This window comes from Rattus rattus, chromosome 7 (assembly GCF_011064425.1).
Source record: "Rattus rattus isolate New Zealand chromosome 7, Rrattus_CSIRO_v1, whole genome shotgun sequence".
Taxonomy (NCBI): domain Eukaryota; kingdom Metazoa; phylum Chordata; class Mammalia; order Rodentia; family Muridae; genus Rattus; species Rattus rattus.
Genome location: NC_046160.1, coordinates 67,008,365 through 67,030,577, shown reverse-complemented (window position 1 = coordinate 67,030,577; position 22,213 = coordinate 67,008,365). Strand labels below are relative to the sequence as shown.

General features: G+C 41.9%; 1 protein-coding gene across 7 annotated transcripts in view; it reads right to left on the bottom strand.

Moving 5' to 3' along the window:
* The window catches only part of Npas3 (neuronal PAS domain protein 3), an 814,553-nt gene that overhangs the window by 411,595 nt on the left and 380,745 nt on the right, over nucleotides 1-22,213 (bottom strand). For 4 of the 7 annotated variants that reach the window (XM_032907727.1, XM_032907729.1, XM_032907730.1 and 1 more), the window contains one exon: nucleotides 12,743-12,819. In XM_032907727.1, coding sequence (XP_032763618.1) covers nucleotides 12,743-12,819 — 77 coding nt within the window. Of the gene's footprint in view, nucleotides 1-12,742; nucleotides 12,826-22,213 lie in introns of all 7 variants that reach the window. The other 3 variants (XM_032907733.1, XM_032907728.1, XM_032907732.1) reach the window with 1 other exon arrangement.

Below are 22,213 nucleotides of genomic sequence, written 5' to 3'. Positions count from 1 at the left end.
AATTAAATGGATTTTTAAGCAGTTGCTTTCAATACAAGAGAAGGCATACGGAAATGAATACACATCTCACCTAGGTTTTCACATTAGTCATGAATTTTGTGCGTGTTCGGGGGAGGGCATTATTTTGGGATTTTGAAATGTCCCTAAGCTTCCCTGAAAATCAGCTAACCCCCAAACGGAGTGGCATGATATTCTATTAGATGCAGTTTGGCTGATGTGGCCCCGGATGACTTTCCCTGTGCTTTCTCTCTGCAGGCTGCCCCAAGTATCCATTTCTGTTAATGATCTATTGCTTCTGTCTGATTCAGTGCAGCCCACTGGCTATGGAAATGGTAAGTCTCAGCGGGGGACAACAAAATGGTCAGCAAACAGGGCCGAGCCATGTCATTTTCCTCAAATACTTTCCTAGGAACGAAATGACAAGCTTTAAAATGTTGTCTTCTGCTCAGGGCAAATATTTCTTTATTAAACAAAAGTGGATATCCTCCAGCTTTCCATTCGACCCACACCTTAAAGTATGCCACTTGAAAAGCTTCTGCTGTAAAATAATTTAGTGCCCAATATTTCCCCCACGCTCGCGTTCTCTGTCACTCTCCCACTTCTTCCTCAAGGTTCAAATCCCAGCTGTGCCAGTTGCTAACAGCTGTAGGACCGTAGCGTCACTGTACCACGTCCCTGACCAAAATAACATAACTATATTGTTATCTCAGGGTAAGGCCCAACTAAATGATTGGCAATTAATTACCAATGGTAATTAGCTGATTAGTGAGCTACCAGTAGTGATAATACTTTGATCTAAGAAAATCCAATTCCCAGTTTAAAAAAAAAAATTAGACAGTGTAGCTGGGACTTCAATGAAATGAAATCATTCTACAGAGATAACGGGGTACTGATAAAAGGGCCAGAGTGGGTGCTTAATACCTAGGGAGAGCCAACAATGACTCGTGAAGATTAAATACTGTCTGAAGCGTGGACTGGGCTTTTACATTCAGTCCCCCTAAATGTGGTCTCAAGAGAGGACACAGTTGATCTCACCATGCATCATTAAATAGTTACTGAGTTTTATCTCCTATGTGACTACCATTCTAAAAGTATAATTTAAAATGTCATTGAACTATCCTTATGGATTAAAGATGCAATTAAAATGGTCATTGATGTTATCATTTGCTTTTGTATTTATGTAGAACTCGCAGACTTCCCACGTACAAATTTTTTTTTTTAACAAAAGAATTTTCTGTTTCTTTGGGTCAAGTCTACTCTTGGTCTAATCTCTGCAACAGATGAATTTTACAAAATCGTCAGCCGTTGTAGTCCTCTAGAGTGAGGCTTGAGAGCAGGTGATTTCAGAAGGCATTTTCTGAGGGCCTAAGGGATCACTTGCATTTTGCTCTGTCTTCAGCAATGAGGGCAAGAGCCCCTCTGCCTCAATCCCTGCTGCCACTGGCCGGCCTCCTGGGACCCAGGAGAACAGCGTTGCGCTGGGTGGGGATTTGACTGCTGCTCACACACTTCAGTCATCTAAAGCAACTGCTCATGAAGCATAAATATAATGTTTAGATTAAATAAATATTCCCACAGCCAAAGCACGCTTTCTCAACACAGGTAGGGGGAACGAGGTGACACCTCTTAGGCAGGGTTTTATTGCATTACTGCAGAATAGTCCCGTCTCATGGGTCCCTTACCTGGCACACGTAAATCATCAGATCCTGAACTAGCACATGTCTGTAAGTGAGATTCACAAGGAGCCAACAGACAATAATATAAACAGCTAAAGGCTGGGTAAGCCCAGCTCCTGGGCTAGCCGACAGGTTTACCCTGGCGGCTTGGTGTATGACAGGGCCTCTCTAGCATGATCCTTACGGTGATTTTGTTACTGCTGGTACCTAAAGGTTCTGGTTTTCTGTGCTTGCTGGCAGATCCAGTATAACCCATATCAAAAGTGGAAGACTATCTGTAAATGTATTAGACATGAGGTGCTACTGGTTAGGCCAGGTCTTGAAATCAGAATTCTTCTCGCTACTTCAATGAGGCAAGGAGCACAATTCTATTTTGGTAACTATACTAATTAACAAATATACCAAATGATATCTAATAATTTGGTTTAAAATTTCTTCTCTTTTCTGTATTTTGAAAGATTTCTAGCATTGCCCCCTTCCCACTTCATAGAGTTAGAAAGAAAAACATAAATACACACACATATGTGCCTGTAAAGATGTATTCATGCACACACTTTTGGAAGATTCTTCTATAGTAATCTTTCCATCTTTAAAATGCTAGTAATGTCAGCTACAGATGTGGAATTATAGTGGAGTCATTCAATTATATGTTCCATTTAGTTCTTATTGTATTTACAGATTTTAATATCTTAAAATAATTCTGACGGGATTCTTTGGGCCACTTTTCCCGGGTGTCTCTTGCAGAATAAAATTGTTCCAGAATGTTCATAAGTGTCTGCCTATCAACTTAGTGGGAGGCACAATGCCCACAACTGTTCTCCTGCCCCAACTCCCGATTCCTTCTCAAACTTTAGTGAGTCTAAAAGGCGTTTAAAGTTTGAGGAGGTGTGAGGGAGAGCCTGCTACTGGGACTGGGTTTGGAGTGTCTTGGGCTAATGAAAATGAGGGTGAGTCACTCAGTTTCAGAACAGTCCCAGGTAATACAGAGAATCAGATATGCTATGTAAATGTGGGAAATTTATAAAGAATGAATAAATATTATTTATGTTATAGAAAGGGATACAAGGCTAGTGATGGCTTGGTGGGGAAAAGCACTTTCCTCTGAGTCTTGTGGATTGAGTTTGATGCGTATGTGATAGCAGGAGAGAATCAACTCTTACAAGCTGTCCCTGATCTTCACAGGTTGACTATGACATGCTTGTATACATGCTCACAGACATACAGACATGATAGACAGAGAGACAGACAGACAGAGCAAAGGTAGATGTATATCATGGAAACAACTTATGATGCCTGTGCATTTCAAGTAGAGCACTGTCCCGTGGCACAGATTGGCAGAAGAGACAGACAGACAGACAGACAGATGTATATCATGGAAACAAGTTATGATGCCTATGCATTCCAAGTAGAGCACTGTCCCGTGGCACAGATTGGCAGAACCTACGTGCGTCACTACAGATGCATAAAAAGAAATAAATAAAACCATATTTATGTTATAGCCTCATATCATACTTTTCTAAGACACCTGCTCATTTCTAATTGATAACATATTTATCTTTTTATTTCACTTTAATCTCCAAATAATCTAGTCACCCTCAGTATCTCAGAAAGAGCTATTGGTATTCCCATATCTTATAGACAACAGTGTCCTCACAGAGGCCCCAGAGAAGACCTGCCCATCCCAACCAGTGCTACTGTTGTTTCTTTTCCCTCCCTTCTATCTCTACCACATGTGACGGTACTAAGAGAACACATGTGTCAAAGTGAAGCTGTACCTGTCAGCTGCTCCCAGAGGACTTGAACATGAAACTTTAAAAGGCGTGTGAAGGGAATGGACTGTGTGGATCGATGGCCCTGGCAAGGGGTTGATGACTGGGCCCAGGCTGGCTGACCAGATTCTCCATCCATTGTTTCTAAGGACCAGTCTACCACAACCAACCCAACAGGGTCCTGGTCAAACCCTGTGTGTTCTACTGTGTACTGCACCTCATCTAAGGCAGCCCCCTGAACATCCATTTCGTGTGACTCTTGTAGCATTCTGGGAAGAAGTATTGTGATTTCCATTTGGGATGTGAGAAACTGGCACATGGGGATCTGGTGTTACTTGGCCATGTTCACATAACGAAGACCAGGAATGCAAATCCAGGTGTACCCGTCTGAAGGAAGTTAGTCAGTTTTCTTACAGTGGTTCTGCACTCAAAGTGGGATACTAAGAAGCAAGACTTAATTTTTGTTATCACCATAGTTTCTTCTATCAGATACTTCTTACATGTTCAGAAAATATGTACTGAGCTGAACTTCCTGCTTCCTGCCTTGTTGTCTCATTTCCCCAGATCTGGGGTACCTGAGGAATTAGATTTGTGACTACACAGACCCATTTTCTAGTTTCAGTTATCAGAAAGAATAACTATAATTTCTCTCCACAGTGACTTAACTCCCACTCTACCGTCTACCCACACCTCTCACAGTATTTCACAGTAAATTATGGCAAATGTTTATCCTGCAAATCAAAGTCAGCAAGGTACATAAAGCCCAAATGATGTGTATATAAACCCCAAGATTCCGCTCAAGGATTCTCCATCTCATGCTGGCATAGATGGATCCTCTCTGACATGGGAGATGATGAATGCTGTGCAGATCGCATGGGAAGCATCACACGAAGACTTAATGTTATGCTAACATAATTTACAGCAGGGGATGATGACTGGATCTATGTTCTAGCTCTTCTGGAATTCTGATTGGTGGGTTGTTCTTGTTTTTCTAAGCAATCGAAATTATAGAATCTAAGAGCAGCAACAAAGCACATTTAATCTACAGGGTAGTTTTACTCTGAAGCTCTTTGTAATGTCTATCGCTGCCTCTCAATAGACAGTTGGCTCAGCTCTGAAGAGAAGGATTGTCATTTGAGGTAAAATGCACTGGTGCCGTCAAATTTTCCATGTTTTCCTCTAAAGTGGCAAACACAGCCTAATGCCAATACTATACATGTAGACACCGTTTGTTTTATTCAGTGAAAAAGAAATCCTTTCATCCAAGAGCATTTTATTGATAATGTCCTCATATTTCTACAATGAAAATATTCTTGATAAGCATTTCTTAAAAACATAGACATTATTCTAGATTACCCAACAGAGACAAAAACATGTTTATTAATGTTCCCAACATGGGTAGAAGAAACTATCTACTACTGCTTTGTCCATTTTCCCAATAAAGAAATGGAGGCAGACTGGGTGCTAGAGTGCACTTTAGACCTACAGAGCTAAAGAGGAGAAAGTTGGGGTGGGAGTTCAAGCTGGCTGGATGTGAAATCCACATTTACAGAGACTGTCTACCCTCGCCCATGGCTGGAAGAAGTTGTTGATAACTGAGCTGGGCATGGGGGACAAGGTGCTGGCTTTGCTGGGCAAGGTCTATGCACTCATCCTCCCATTAGCTGTTTGCTTTCTGAGAATCATAGAAAGACTCAGAGTTTGCACTAATACACTAATAAGAGCACTTATTCCAGCCTGCTTCTTATTCTGACTTTTTTCCCTCTCTGTGCTTATTTTGACTCTGTGGAATGGAAGCTCTCAGAGCAAAGGCATCATGAGTTAACCTTTCCCCGGTTATGTAAAATGACCAGCTCTAATGTCATCTTTTGTTTTTAAACTTTTCTAAAATGACAAGTTTTCAATTTTCATAACTATTGCATCTTCTCAAAATCACGCATAAAACTTTCATTTGGCCTGTTAGCTTTGAATAATAAATTCTGTTTCTAACCATAAAACAATATTTTGGGGTACCCTGTTAATAATGAAATGAGGTTTGTTGTCAACTTAAGTGCTTCAGTTTTTCAAGTTTGAGGATTGAGATTTTGGTAAAATATAATACCAAGATCTCCAATTGAATGGAGAGACCACAGGGTCAGACCCAGCAAGGCCCACTGTTCTGGGGCTGGCAGAACAGGTGATTGGCACCCTGTAGGTGGGAGACCCAATTCACCACCGTGTTGTGAGTTTGCCAAATTGGGTAATAAGTTGCTCACCTCTCTTTCATAAGCCCCATTTCAAAATTTTTAACTCATCCAAATCCAGTAACCCATGCCAGTCACTAAGTTGCAAATTGACTCACTATATTAAAAACATTTTGTAAATGCCAAACTGCTATCTTAGTTGAGGTAAAGATGTGGAAGAAGTAATCAGCAAAGGTATGGAATTTCTGCTTTTTCTCCTTCTTTCTTTTAAAATTAAAGTACTGTACCCTTACTTTCGATTGTTTTACAGCTCAATTGATAAGGTGTGTGCTTTTTTTTTTTGTTCAAGAAAATTTAAAAGCAACTAATTTAAATATGCAAAATTATCTTGAGTTGTTCATACGTGAACTTAAAAGCCGTGCAACACAGGAAAATTAAGTAATTATGCCTCCAAGTTATTTACTGCAATTAAGCTCATTTATCATATGCAAATTAGTGCAAACTGGTCTCATTAGTTACTAAATTACTCAATATGAGCTGAACAATGTAGCACTCCAGTTTGTAATGAAAAATCCCTGTAGAGGCAAGCAGTATCAATTAAGCTAATTTGCATATGCAAATATATTCACTAACTTTCTCTTTTTCTATATTTAGTTTTGCATTTTCTTACCATTCCAGATCACACCAAGACAGTGGGGTCATTCACCTCTCTCAACTTATTCCATCACAGCTAAAGGAATTAATCCGGAATGCCTCTGTTACCAGAAATCATTTTATTTTAGCACTTATGTCCAGCAAGGTATCACCTCACTAGGAACAATCATGAGGAAAGATGCGGTTTCCTAAAACAAAGATGACATTCTACCTCATCAATAAAACAGTACAGTTAACATCACTCTCCTCGAGTCATTTTGAAAACATTACTACCAGGAAGACGGAGTGCTGACTAAGCTAGGCATCTCATAATACAATCATAATTTGTACATTTGTATTAGCTTTTGAGACATTTTAGGTGGAATCACTTTCTTTTGCTTAGATATTTGGCCAAATGCAATATCCGGATCCAGGTTTTGTTTACTTGATGAACATGGGTACACACAGTTATTCACATGAACTCCGGGGGCCATACTCAGCCCCACATCCTTGTGTGGCAACACTTTATTGACTCAGCCATTTCACCAGCATCTTCTCACATTATATACATATATGTGTATACATATAAAATCATATATATATATATAAAATATACCATATATATTCAAATTTCCAATATGATATAATTATAACTTATACTTTTAATTTTAATTTTCTTTGCTGAAATGAATGAAATTGAAAGTGTTCAACGATAGCAGCTTCCTCATTCTCTGTCCCTTCCCAACACTGCTATAGGTGTCTATAGGTGTCTATCTATATTTCCAAGGTACTTTCTCCACCAGAATCCTTAGTTCTTCCATTGTAATTAGCTGATCTCTGAGATAAAAATAGTACTGTGACTCAACGTACTTACATTATAACAAAGATATAACAAAAATAAAGATATATATTTTTTTTTCTTACTACATCTGCCACATTTTTTAAACTTTCCTGGAAGAAAACCATATGTTTTCATTTAATCACATTTCTGGTGTATTCTATGATCTGAACTTCAAAGTATGATGAAAAATAGGGATATAAATCTTGAATTAATTTATTCTAAACTTGTCCCATGACGGCCTCTATCAAAGGCACCGGTTCTTCATCTATCGAAGCAAGAGCATCCTACTTCTCCAGGTGCTAGGTTTGATTTTATTGTCTTAACATTTTTAGGTGTGTATAGCAGCATTAATGAAAAATACGCCTAAGCAACATCACAACTTTATGTAACAATTATATAAACATTATTTACAGAGTGAGGAAGCAAACCCTCCACTAAGGGTACACAAATAATTAAAATGTTCTATTCATAATTCTGGCACCTGAGGGAAAGCTACTCCAGTGGTTAGTTTTATGACTTGCAAATACGATATTTGGTATTTTATGTTTTGTTAATTTCTATGAAGTGAAATATAAATATTTAGCCTGGTCGCTACGCTAGGAGAGATTAAAGAAACAGCACTTGTAATTAAAACAAATTCATATGAATTATTATTTTGTGTGGGGGATGTGCATGATGCATGGGTATCTGTACCATAGCATGTGTGGAGGTCATAGGTCCTGGGTCAAGGCCTTGTGTGTACCATGGCACGTTTGGAGGTCAGAGATTACTCAGTGAGGGACTAGTGTGTATGTTATGGCACACATGAGGCCATAGGGTCCTGTGTGAGGGCCTTACGTATATCATAGAACATGTGGAGGCCATAGGGTCCTCCATGAAGTTCTTTCTCTCCTTCTACCTCTACATGGGATCTGGGGATTAAAGATTACCACCAGGCTTGAGCCACAAGCCCGTTTGCCTGATGAGCCTCAACAGCCCCTCCCGTACTTCCTTATGGAAAGGAAAGCAGAAAGTAGGGACAGCCAAGAGGACTTGAGCCATATTCATGCTTAGTCACATGAGCGTGCGTAGGAAGTTCCCTGCAATGACCTCCAGAGGTTCTGAGATTTCGACTGATCTGCCGCACAATGTGAGGTCCTCAGCTTCCATTTCTGCTTCCCTTCCCATACCTCATCCACCTCCCCTGGTCTACTCTAACGGTGGCTGCCAGTGGAAACCTAGGCACAGTAGCCCCTGAGGCACACACTATATAACACTTGACCTTCCTGCATCTACCATTACTGAACTATCAGAAAGAACAATCAGACATGGAGAGAGAGAGAGAGAGAGAGAGAGAGAGAGAGAGAGAGAGAGAGAGAGAGAGAGAGAGAATTTTAAAATCAGAATCACCACAAAGTTTAGAATTTTTCTATTTTCAGAAAGTACAGATCTGATCAAATTTTTAGAGAAAAAATATATATAATGAGCACTCACTGAAGGCATAAGAAGGGAAGTTGGCACAACACATGAGACTTAGCAAAACTGTAACACATTTGTGCTATTACCTACCAGAACTGCACTTCTATAATCAAAACACACAGGCACACACACGAGTACACACTTTTGCACACAATAGTTGGTATTTGCATTATAAATGGAAATTCTTAGCTATAGTCAAAATACCTAATGCCAGGAAAATGATTCAATAAACTATGGGACATCCATTTGATGTTTGGCTAACAAGAATAATAATGAAAATGATCCAGTACAGCTAGAGGATATGAGTAAGACACATTTATTATATAAAGAGTGACAGATTTAAAGCATATAATTAGTTATATGCTCTGTCTGTCTGTCTGCCTGCCTATTAAAGCAATAGAGTTAATTTCCAATGCTCAGAAAAATGCTTGATTTGGTGAACCTTAACATATAAACATACTTCAACCACATGCAAAACTATTTGACCTGGACACCACTTTCTCGGCTGTCATTCTACCCTACCATAACTGCCTGGATTCTCTTGCTGTCCCTCCTCGACCTCGTTACGCTGTTGTTCTGCACCTCATTCATCTGTGCCATGTTTTCCATGAATAAAATCACTGAGTGTTTGCCTTCCTGAAGGACTTTCATCTACCAGCAGGTTAGTAGACATCCTTTCCTGCACAAAATCAAATCCTGTGGCTTCTTCCTCCTTTGTCACCTTCTGCCTGTTAGAAACTGAAGACCACATGTCCCAGGGATGCTTTTCCTTAACCTCTGTTTTCCTGCAGATTCTTCCTGCGGGTCTTCAGTCCATTCCTCCACATAGGTATCAGTCATCTAATGATCCAGTATTTGGAATTCTCAGTCCCATTTCAGCCCCAGCCTTCATAGTACTTACCCTAAGGCCATGCCTGCAATTTCACCTTCTTACCTTGTGTCAGTTCTGCTTTTGGACAGGATATGTCTTTCAAAAATCTCTAAGGGATAGGATCTTACCTTAACTCATAGGGTCTATGGTTGTTAGTAACCCTGTCACTTTTATCACTCCGTGACATCCATGTGCCGGTGACTGTCTAGTTCTATGTGTTCTTGTTCCCCGGCTCTCCCTCAAAGACATCTTCATTTTCTGTCTTGGCCTACTAACATTAGGTTCTCACAACTGACAAGCTCCTAGATACCATGTTTGGATGAATCCAAACCGTTCCTTGTTCCTTCTTGCATGGAAACCTTTCCCACAGGATCATCACTATTTGGAGAGTGGAACCTGCACTTCCTAAGTTAGCCCAGCAGGCCTGTAACACATGGTTTGTAGTCCTTCCTGTCCATGTGAACTACTATAACCAACATCAATACCAAACAACATCAAGCATCATTACATACTCCAAGTAAGCCCTATAGTTATTTGTCTGCATCTCTTTGCAACCTGATTGGAATATTATTCCACTGTCTCTGCCAAGAAGCTACTCGTTTAGCAACAGCTTTGAGATTCCATCCTGACGTCATGGGAGCCAAGTAGAGCTTGGAGAGTTCAGATTCCTACCATACTCAACTGCTCTTACATAGCCAAGACGCTTCCTATTTCTCTTCTTTAAGTGAATGTAAGCTAATTATAGACAGTAGCCCAATGTAGTGGATTTTGTTTTCCTACTCACTATTTGAAAGTCAGGTAGGCTGGTATTACTATCAATCATAAGGCCTGAGATTATGCCTATAATCTCAATGACAGGCATTTATTATCAAGAGATTTTTTTTTTTGCATGGGATGGAAGGATAAGAAAGGAAAGGAAAATTTCTCTCCAGACTCCATCAATCCTTCAGTCTATCAGAGATCTTTTTAAGACAAAATGTACAAAGTCAACTTATGCTTTCGCAACACTGATATTTTGTTGTTTGTGGTACCGACATCAGTCTGTGTACTGTAGGCTTCCCTTGTTAGTTAGACAGAGAACTAAAGAGCTTGGCAAAGGCTCTTCTTGCTACAACTACTCTTAAGTTTAGCACAGTAAAGGTCTACATAGAGCACTGTATCATTCTTCCACTCTGCAATCACTGTGTTACAGTCAAATGATATGAGAAGTTCTAATATCTTAAGGCAATTTCAAAATTCTATAACTAACCTATACTCGAGTATCTTGCTTTTGTGAAAACATTTACCAAGCCACCAACATATTTCCTTAAAGACGACAGGCTCCAAAAAACTCACATGTGCTCTAATGTATGTTGGATCTCTATGGTTGGTGATTGGTGTTTTCTTTAATCTCTGCTCATTCCTCTTTCTTTCTTTCTTTCTTTCTTTCTTTCTTTCTTTCTTTCTTTCTTTCTTTCTTTCTGTACTCTGAGAACTAAAATCAGTATAGTTTGCTTTACTGAGTTCTTCCAATGTATAGAATGGGCATTACCATCCCTTTCACGATATGTGTTCCCCAAACAATTTCTCTGGGTTCTTCACTGTTCTTCATGTAACACAATTTCTAAGTCTGCTCAGCCTTCCCCGAGTGATACCCAGATAAAGAGGCTTCTCTTACAGCATGGAGTCTAAGGACAATGTACACCAACCAAACACACTGAGAAGCCAATGGTCTCCTTTTAAAAGCTCCGTTCTCTAAGTAAAGCATGATGTTGAGCAGATATTTATGATAGCCACCCTATATGATATGTCTATACCAAATTACAATAAGTTTAAAATCATATTTTTATCAGTTCTAAATTATTGCAACTCCTAACTCACACTCCCAAGGGACTCTGAACTGAGAAAACAATAATCTAGGGTAATAGTCTAACTATCCTCTTATTGACTAAGTGCAGGACTGAATGTGTCAGGATCTAATCAGTCATAGTCCTGTGTCACATAAGAAGCCAATAATGTATCTGTTCCAGTCTATATGGAATATCTAATAGAGTTCCTGATGCTGAACCAAGTAAGTGCAGGGAAGAAAAAAGATAAAATCAGAAGGTCTAAAGAGAAATGGGATCCGTTCTGCATCCTTAAACAAATCTGCAGTTACTGTAAAGGTAACTCAAGTGTTGTTCTTTTTGCAACATCCTTCATGATGGATCAAGAAAACCTCATCTGAGGTAATAGCAGATAGAAAAGAAAATCAGAGACAGACTAAGCTAAACCAAGACAAGACATCTCAGTGCCTTATACTCTCAGTTGTGAACTATGCTTTCTCACACAATAAAACCCTGGCAGGAGGATAATGAAAAGAACACATTTCTTTACTTGACCAGCAGGTAGACAGCTCTTCCTTTGAAGACATGCATGTTGGGGTGTAGGGTAGGGCGAGGATTCTCAAGCTACTAGTAAAGGGACTCAAGCACTAAAAGAGGAACTGCACCAAGAGCTGATTTTCTCCAAGGACAAATTCAGAATGTGTTCCCAGTACACAAGATTTAGGGGATTACATGCTAGATCCAATCCTACTTAGGGGCATCTTTTGGACTATTCATTTGCTTAGCTCTGAATGGATAAGAATATAGAAAGCATCACCACACCCTCTCAGTGTAGAGCAGTGGTCCACTGAAGGAGGTGGAAACAGTAAACACACAGGATAATCTTAAGGTTACAGTGAGATGATTAAATGAGGTGCTGATCCAGGGATGAACTGTCTCTGGTGCTGGAGAACTGCAGCCTCATCCAGGACCTTTCCCATCTATTTATCATGAAATGTGATGGCAGAGTCCTTTACTTAAATATAGGCTTAAACATTCACACTCACTCGCTCTCTCATTTGAGGAGGCAAACAGCAGGACTGGAAGCATTTAACACATACAAACTCAAGCAGAGAACTGAGGTTTGGCGACACACACAACGCCACAGTGCTTGCACAACAAAACCCTGCTCTTTGGTAAGCAGTGTGTAGCTCAGAGGACACGAACATATTCACTTGCAAACATGGCACACACGTGACCACTCCGGCAACAGCCTGTTATATACACTGTGCATCGACGACGTGCAACTCATCTAAATTATTACAGCACAGGTAATACTTGCCCTCCCTTTCTCATTAATTTTCCCTCAAGGAATGGCTTTCTAAAAAGGAAAAGACAGAAAAAAATTTCATAAGGATATGTGAATTCCAAGAAAAAATATCGATAATCAAATACATATCTGAAATTAAAGCATGTATGAGAAGGTTACAAATAGGATAAGACGGAAGAAAGACTTTTTAAAGGTACCTGCAAAATGTGGCTTCCCAAATGTGCTTCAAATACTTCAATGGCCAGTGCACTCGGGCTCCGCCTTCGTTGTGCACCTATAACTTGAAAGAAAAGAGAGAGAGAGAGAAAAGAAAAAAAATAATTTAGTTGGAGCTCTGGCCTCAAAGCTTCAATCTCTCCCCATTTACATTAGCACTCTGCATAGCACCAATGAGTTCTGAAAGAAACTCTGGTCGGTCGCTGTCAGTTTGGGTTCTGAGTTGTTTGAACGTAAGTTTCAGCCGAATAAGAACATCTATATAAACTTTAAAAAATAAAAAAAAACTAAATAAGCAAACACCCCTGCCAAAAGAAAAACCCTCCAGATTTAAAATTTTACCTTTTACATAGTTTTTCTTATACCGAAATTAAAAAAACAAAACAAAACCACACACAAACATTCCTATTCCTTTAGAACAAATGAGTACAGTTTTTCTCTAAATCTTAACATCATTATTTTTAAGCACCTAGAGCGAAAGTCCCACCCCACCACCACTGCCAGAGCAAGATAAACTCCTAAAAACCCAAGCAGGACACAACTAGTGTTTTCTAATGTGTAAGTTCGTCATGATTTAGAAAGAGTTACAAGAGTGTCAGACGACCGATTCTCACTAAGGAGCTTTGGCACTGCTGTCATGTGTCATGAAGAGTGGCTTCCATATCTCTGAGTACCCATGTGACTATTCTCTACAACCGGTGAGCAGTGGAGAGGGACCTTGATCACTGTGTGCCTCCATCAGTGACTGCCTGTGGTCTCAAGATGCTAACCATCACTGTCCTACCTGAGCCTCAACTCTCTGGTACCTGCCACTAACGGAGACCTCAAAACTAAAGTGCACTTCAGACACAGTGTGGATGGAATCCAGAACTCAGGGTCCTTTCTTCCCAGTACTCCCAAGGTGCAGTGCCAGTTTGATGGCCTGGGGGCTGTTTATTCTTTCTTCTAAGTTCTAGAGTGTCATATACACCTGTCTGTTTTACAGAGACGTGAGACAGGACATGTTCGGGGGGCTTTTCTACATTTCTGACAAGAAAGCTTCTCCATGTCTTTCTGCTTCTTCACCACCATTTAGGTTGGAAACAACATCAAAAGCCTTGGTTTCCTCACAGCTAAACCCACATTCAGCTAGTGGACAAGACAGTCCTGTAAAACAGTCCCAGAGGAATGCCACTTTATTTTGGTGACCTCATTAATCACTCCTACCGAGAGCCAAGTAGGGTTGCTACACCAACACATAGCACATGCTTATTGTGCTGTGTAGACATTGGAAACCTACTCTTATCCAGGAAAGGAGGTATCTAAAAGGTACTGTGAAGATAGCCTGATGCCAAGTGCCACTATGGCTGCAAGAGAAAAAGGGATGTGTATAAACTATAATTGAAGAGTGATGATTATTAAGAAATATTCCAGCTGGAATTCCAGCCCTATGCCCCTGTTTGCTTCAGAGGTACAACATGTAATTAATAATTTTCAAATGAAAGAAAAAAAACCCATTTCTCTGCTGAGATTAATCTTTATCATAGGTGCAGACATAGGATTTATTTTTTCATATTTAAATATATTTAGGCAGCAATGCTGTGTGTGTGTGTGTGTGTGTGTGTGCATGTGCCTCTGATTAATTTTCTATTCTAACTTGCACATTACTCCCTTCAAAACTCCTTTGGCATTTTTGATAATGCAGCTGTCTTGCTGAATACTGTTTTCAGTTTCTACAGTGTTAATTGCACATTATGGTAGCTTGGTGTGAATGATCCCGCATGAATAAAATCTGCAGCCTTTTTCCCCCCCCAAAGATTATGGGGATGGGTGGTATTTAGGAGGGAGAAGAGGAGAGCTGAAAAACTTCTAAAACGTCCACTCCCTTTTTTGAGGCAGTAATTAGGATCCAGAATTTATTAATAGCTCAGAATTTGGGGAGATTTTCAATTACAAGGCTCAAAATAAATAGCCGCATGTCGTTTTAGGAAGGATGAGTACTGAACTTTCGGAGACAAACTATTCCATGAACGACTCAGTAAGGTGGGACTGAAAGTGCTACAGCCACTAACTTTAGAGAGCCCTCCAGCCTCCCAGGGAACATAAGGAAGCTTTTATTTACTAGAAGGCCCACAAGACAGGCTCTAGCAACCACTGATGGCAGGTCAAATGTGCCTACAAGCTCAGAAACTGTTGTCTTGACTAACCCTGGAATGATGCAAGCCTGGCTTCTGCTGGCCTTTCTTTTCCTCTTCCTTCACGAGTGCTCAGGTTACCGTACAAACAGACAGACCTCTTCCCCAGGTCTCCATCCCTGCCTCTGACCCAAGCAGTTATTCTTTGTTCTCCAAATCCTCAGGACGCCTCAGCATGCATCCCACTAGCGTAATATACCAGTATCCTATAAGTGTTTTCATGCTATTCTACTCCATGGCGTTTTTATGATGCTGGAACTTCTCTTGATTTATCTGTTTTGCACTTATGCAGGTGATGTGGGGCTGTAATGACAGCTCCTAATTTTACAACCAACATAAATATGTTAAACAGGAGCCCATTACGCCCCTGGTAGGAGCCCTGCTTTAACTCTGGCATTATCGGTAACTGAATAGATGTTAAATATGGACTTCTCCTGCACTTCTCCTTTGGTACTCTGCAGTGTGAGAATTGGTGGGCTTGTAACACTGGGACAATGGAAACAGCTATTGTGTTTCTCTGCATTAATCTCACTGAGTTCACAAAGTATCATTGACGCCCAGAAGAGCTGAAGGGCATGACCTCTGTGAGGTCCGCTGTCTTCAGCACAGTGACCTGCTTTATGAATATGTCTCTGACTTCTCTGTTCTAAAAGGTTACACTTTCCAAGTTTGTTTGGTAGGCCCCCAACAACAGTGCCAAGGCACTAGGTTGGTTGTTTTTTTTTTTTTTTTTTTTCTTTTCCATTTCACCTGCTGATATACTTCATTTATCACTTTATTTAATAAGTGACTACTTTCAAAATCAAAAGAGCACTAAATTAATAAACACACCCATAAGCAGGACATTACTAAATAAATGGAGAATACTTTCCATTGTCTGTGACAATTGCCACTAACTCACTGACAGAAACGAGCGATGAATAATTTGAACAGCACATATAAACTGTTAAAAGAAAGCAAGTACATCATATAACTCAACTTAAAACTCCATTCAACATTTGCTAAGTGCCCATTTGGTGTTGAAAAATCTCTAGCTAGGAAGTGGTGACTGCTGTTGGGAATCAGTAAACAAACACAAGAAAATCTTCAGAAATTTAAGACTAGGCCCAGCATGAAATTATCCTTAAAAAGCACCATCATCTCATATTTTAAAGAGGCTAAAAAGGAAGCACCCAGAGTCTTAGAGATTTTTTTAAATGAAAAAAAAATGTGCAGGGGGAAAACATTAATTGTTTCAAAGACATCAGCATAGGAATATGTTTCAGAAATCCACAATGATATGAGAAGTTGTCCTAGCCCTCATTAGAAGACAAAAGACATCCAAGGAAACCACCATTTAAACCCAAGCTCAAAAACGTTGTACCTCAACAATGTCAGCCAAAATATTCTACTCTAGACCCCGTTGTAACCACTCATGGTGGTCTCCAAGAATTAATTCTGTGCAACAAAATACACTCCTCTTTCAAAAATGCACCCCCACACCCAGTCATATTCTGAACTGGTGCTCCATGCCTCCAGGGACAAGGTGGGGAGGGGGGCTGGGGATTAGCACTCAGTGGGAGTTTGACCTATTCAGCCAAAAGGTCAACTTGCCATGGAAGCATCCATTAGAAGTAGAAACAGGACAGCTCAGGAGACACACGTAATGAAAGGAGGGAAGTCATGGACTCTGGTTGCCTTGAGGCCTGCTCTGCCCTTTCCCTTCCTATCCCTCTACATGCAGAGCCCCTACCAGCACCGTTCACAATGCAAGGGGCAACCACAGGCTGGGAGCCGCAGAAAGGCTGCTGCCAAAGGAAGGGTTCACTGGAGAAAAGAGAAAGGTCTTCCACAGTGAGGAGTATGACACATGGGAAAGTAAGGAGTGGCTGACAAGAAGCTCATTCAAAGTTAATCTCACCCCATTTCCCAACACCCGAGGCCAATGCTGCCCTTAAGTCTACTGGTAACATCCCAAGAATGGACCCCTCCACCCAGAGAAAAGGTGTGGTCACCTCCCACGGCTGCCCTCTGAATCCTGGAGGCATGGAGTAATCTCTGGTCCCACACTGAGTTTGGGGGACAGGAGGTCCAAAGGACAAGCTTAATGGCATCTCCAGAGCTTGCTCCCTGAGCTGCAGTACTTGGACTTGGCAAAGTGGGGCACTGGAGGAGAGTAGAGGATAGAATGCTTAAGGAGTCTTTCCATGGCTACCAGTGGAACAAAAAGAGATTTTCCTTTAAGTACCTCAATTAGGATCCCATACAGTAGGGCCAGGGAAGTCAGAAAGCTTTTTCAGGGGCCATCTTAGTTTATAATGTACAAATCTCTTCCTCCCTCCCTCCCTCTCCCCTTTCTCCCTATCTTCCCTCCCCTCTCTCCCTTTTTCTCTACCCCCTCCTCCTCCCTTCTTCTCTGTGAGGCTATCAAGAAATTTCCACTATCTACATGTAACATTAGGTCAAATCTCAATTTTGAATCAAGGGCACACTGTTCTGCCCAGTGTCTACAACCTCCCCAATTTAACTAAGCTCTTATATGCTCTGAGTACGCCTTATATCCAGAGATTGCCAGATCGGAGAAACAGCACCGAAACAGGGCTCAGTATCAGAGTAGCTCACAGCAGCGCTAAGGCTACAGTTGCAATTGGAAGGCCAGGCACACCATGGAAGATGTGTTGTTCTTCTGGTGTACATTGAAAACAAATACAAGGTTCTCCCAAAGTGCTGTCACCAAGGTTAGTTGCTGCCTTTTAAAATCTAGGCCAGAGAAGAAAAATAGCTATTTCACTGTCAATCAGGCTTCTGGGGGCCTAATTAAAAATCATTTCAAGAGCTGGGCATGGTAGCACAGCCCTTTAATCCCAGCACTTTGGAGGCAGAAGCAGGCAGATTTCTTAGAGTTTGCAGCTAGCCTGGTCTACATAATGAATTTTATCCATGGCTACGTAGAGAGACTCTTATAAAAATAAAATAAAATAAAATAAAGGAACTAGAAAGATTTAGAGGTTTAGAGATTTAAAGGTTTAGAGGATTTGCTGCTCTTGCAGCGGAACTGGGTTCAATTCCCAGTACCTACGTGATGACTCAAAATCATCTACAAGTCCAGTTCCAGAGGATCCGATGCATCCTTCTGGCCTCCATTGGCACCAGGCATTAATGAAGTTCACATATGTCCATGTGAATCAAACACTCATGCATATAAAATAAAATAAATAAATCTAAAGTAATTAAAAACAATTACAAGAATACTCCCCCCCCCCATATGCTGGAACAATGCACTCTGGGCCTATTTTGAAACTCATATTTTAATATTCTTTTTAAAGTTCATAATCTGAATCCTAGAACCTATTACACATTATAGAGTAGTACCAATCCAGAAAAAAAAAGGAGGCACTTAATCCAAGGAAATAATTGAAACTTTAAGCAGTCTTATGCTAATTGGAAAGTTCTCTGATGCAACACATTTAAATTTCTCCCACCATTTAAGTATGGATTGAATGCATTGGGTAAATTTAAGTATGGATTGGGTCCACTGAAAGAAGTAGGGATGCTATGCCTGGATGTTTTCGTGCTTACAAACGGGTTGCTGAACTGGGAGGAAGGAAACGTTGCCTGCCCCTCTCAAAAATCCTTGCAGGTTTTGCTCAAGTATCACAGCACCACGTCAACAGGGCTGGCTTGTGAGGAGAACGTTTCTCCTCCTCACTTTTGGAACTGACAAGTTTCTTATGATGTTTGCAAAACTGTTGCAATTTTCTGTTTCAGAATGGCACAGTAAGAAGTTGAACTGGCATCCACGTTCCCTATCTCCCGTTAACAGCTTTCAGCATACTTGATCACCAACAAACCACTGCTTCTTTGCAGTTGGAAGTCTCCCATCAAAATCGTCACCATTCCACACTTCACTTCTCATTTCCACTGGAGGAGGTAAGAATTCCAGGTAGATGTTGCAGCATCCGTAGCTAACAAGATGATAAAATGGAGTTTGCCCAACGATCTTGGAATTCCTCCGTGGACACCTTGTGTAAGGTCCTCACATGGTCACTTACAGGGTGGTTAGCATTTGATGGGAGAACACACACTTTCCTTTGACAATGGAATTCTTAAGGCAGTGGCTTAAGCAGTGTTTGGAGTGATGGCACCTGTGGGTAGTCTTCACCACCAAAGCCTAGGAGGATATATCCTCAGGAAAAGACGGGCATGACCCTCGGCTGGGCCGATCCTCAGGGATGCCAGGGCACATGATGGGTGTCTCAGGGATGCCAGGGCACATGATGGGTGTCTCAGGGATGCCAGGGCACATGATGGGTGTCTCAGGGATGCCAGGGCACATGATGGGTGTCTCAGGGATGCCAGGGCACATGATGGGTGTCTCAGGGATGCCAGGGCACATGATGGGTGTCTCAGGGATGCCAGGGCACATGATGGGAGCCTCAGGGATGCCAGCGCACATGAGAGGTTTTATCTTCATAAGATTCCCAAAATAATTCAAATTCAAAGAGGACCATTTTTTAAAATAAACTGTACTTACTACTCAATCGTTCCAACTTAACTTTTTTACTTTAAAATAATTTTATGTGTAACTAAAATAAACACACACACACGTACACACAGACACACCACACACACACACACCACACACACACCACACACACACACACAACACACACACACACACACCAACCACCCACCCCACACCCACACACACACACCCACCCACACACACACCCCCCCACACACACACACACACACCCCCCCACACCACACACCCCCCCCACACCCCCCCCACACACACACCACACCCCCCACACACCACACACCACACACACACACCCCACACACGCCCACACACACACACACCACACACACACCACACACACACACACACACACACCCACACACACAACACACACCACACACACACACACACACACACACACGACATGGTACTGCTTATCAAGAATTTTAATCCAGAACTACTCCAAGGATAACCAAAGTGTTTTTGGGTATATTTGTTGGCTTCCTAAACCTGTATTTGGTTGTATTGGAGTGAACGATTAAATTCAATGGAGGAAATGAGAGTTTCTTCATTTTCTTTACAAAATAAATACAAGATTTTAAAAATCAGACAAACCAACCAACAGTTCCTCCCTGTAGATTCCCAGAGATACAGCAAGTATTGGGCTGCCTCCCTCTCCAGGAGCCACAGGACGGAGACTTAGGAGACAGGAGTCTTGAGTTCCTTTGCATAAGAACTCAGAAAGAAGATACAGAGTCATTTATCCTGGCTCAGGGATGCTGTAGCAAATACAGGCTGCGCCCACTGGGAAGCCGGCACTCCTCTGATTCAGGACCCAACAGTGATCCAGTTCCCAGAGGGATGCAGATGCTTGTGTTGGGAAGCTACAGGCTTACATGCCACCCCCACAGAATGTACTCAGCTTGCACCGACAGTCAGCGGGCTCTAGTTTGGAGGAGGCTGTCATCTTGTGTAAACTTCTCTTCTTCCCAGGTATGGCAGACAGGATCATCAAGAGTCTCTCACAGGAAGGCACCACATGTGCTCTGACCCATAGCTCTCCAAAGGCAAACAAAGAAGATGCTCTGAGTTTGGGATTTGAGCAGAGCATTAGCTTGTCCTACATCGGGAGGGAAGCACCTTCCATGGATACACTGAAACTTTTCTTAGTAGGAGGTGGGGATGGGGGGTGGTGGTCAGAGGTTTGGTGCTGTCCCATGGGCAGGGATTCTCTCATTTTGCAAACTGTCTGACAAGTCCCTCTGCTGAGCTACTCAAAGCTGCAACCTTCCTACCTTCAGGGGCACCAGACAGACGAAGGTTTCGCCTCCCAGTCAGAGTGGTACCCATTACCAGTCAGTCGGCCTGCGTCAGCTGCATTACTGGTGGAACAAAGAGGCCCCACCAGCTACCTTCTTCCACTCAATCTGATCCCAGGATTTCTATGTTACGACTTTTGTGCCATCTGCTCCGAATTCCAAGGTAAGTCAGGCACACCCTCACAACTCTCACCTAACAGTCATCAGCTCTGGGTTTCCTAGGTTGCACACACAAAGGGGATAAAGAAACCTCAGATCCCCAGGAAGCAGCTTATTTGCTTCTGGGGGAAAAGCAAGGGAATGTCTCCTGCCCTGTCTACATTTTCTCTTCTGGTCATCCATTCATGTACTCATTCATCCTTCCTCCTTCCCACTCTCTCCTATTTCCTCTCTTCCCCCTCCTTTTCTCTCTGGCTATTGGGCCACATCAATGCCTGGCAGCTTCCTGAGTAACTTTTTCTCTGCCAAAGGAACCATCAGTGTCAACAGTTCACAAAGCAGTAGGGCCAGGGGAGGCTGGGTCACAAGGCACAAGGCTCTGCTTGTAACAGCACCTGCACCTGCTCTTGACGTCACTCTGCTCCATTTCCAGAGCCCAACCATCCCCATATGATAACCCGATGAAAACATATAATACGAAAGACATTAATTTCATTGACCTCAGGGACACAAGCCTCCATTTCCATTCCTAGAAGAAAGGTAAAAACACCCATGAAAAATATTTGTTGAGCCTCTCTTCTCTGCTGGGGCATTGTACTAAAAGAAACGCTGGGGTTGGGGATTTAGCTCAGTGGTAGAGTGCTTGCCTAGCAAGCGCAAGGCCCTGGGTTTGGTCCCCAGCTCCGAAAAAAAGAAAAGAAAGAAAAAAAAAAAGAAACGCTGATGAGAAGGTACCATACCGACTCTCCAGATGATCCAAGCACCATGTGGGGACTGACAAGCAAATTGAACAAAACACAGAAACCAGATAAATGAAGCCAGCATAGGGGCAGGGAGAGTGGGAGAAAACAATGTCCAGAGTGAGGTCCAATGACAGATGAGCTACAGTAGTCTAACTTCTGAAGTCAGACACAAAGGCAACCGCTGTACACAACAGGTTTGGGCCTCATCATCTTGTCTGCTCCATGTTGTTTTTCTTTAGCAACATCACCCATGGACTGCAAACCATCAGAGATTTGCAGGCATGCACCCCCGCTGCACCCCAGCCTGCCTGGGACTGGTGACTGTGGCAGAGAAGTCACAACACATTACCCAGAAGGACCGAAGTGCACTCAGTGCTAGCAGACAACCCTACTGCTTCCTGTGTCTTCTCTGGAACACGCACTCCCGTCATGGCTTCAGCTCGGTACTGTGTGACGTAAGTGAGTCACGTACTAGACGGCCACGCCATTCGGAAGCTTGAGTGGTACAGCATTGCAATACTCAGGCCCCTTATGGGGGATGTCTGACTCATTTTCG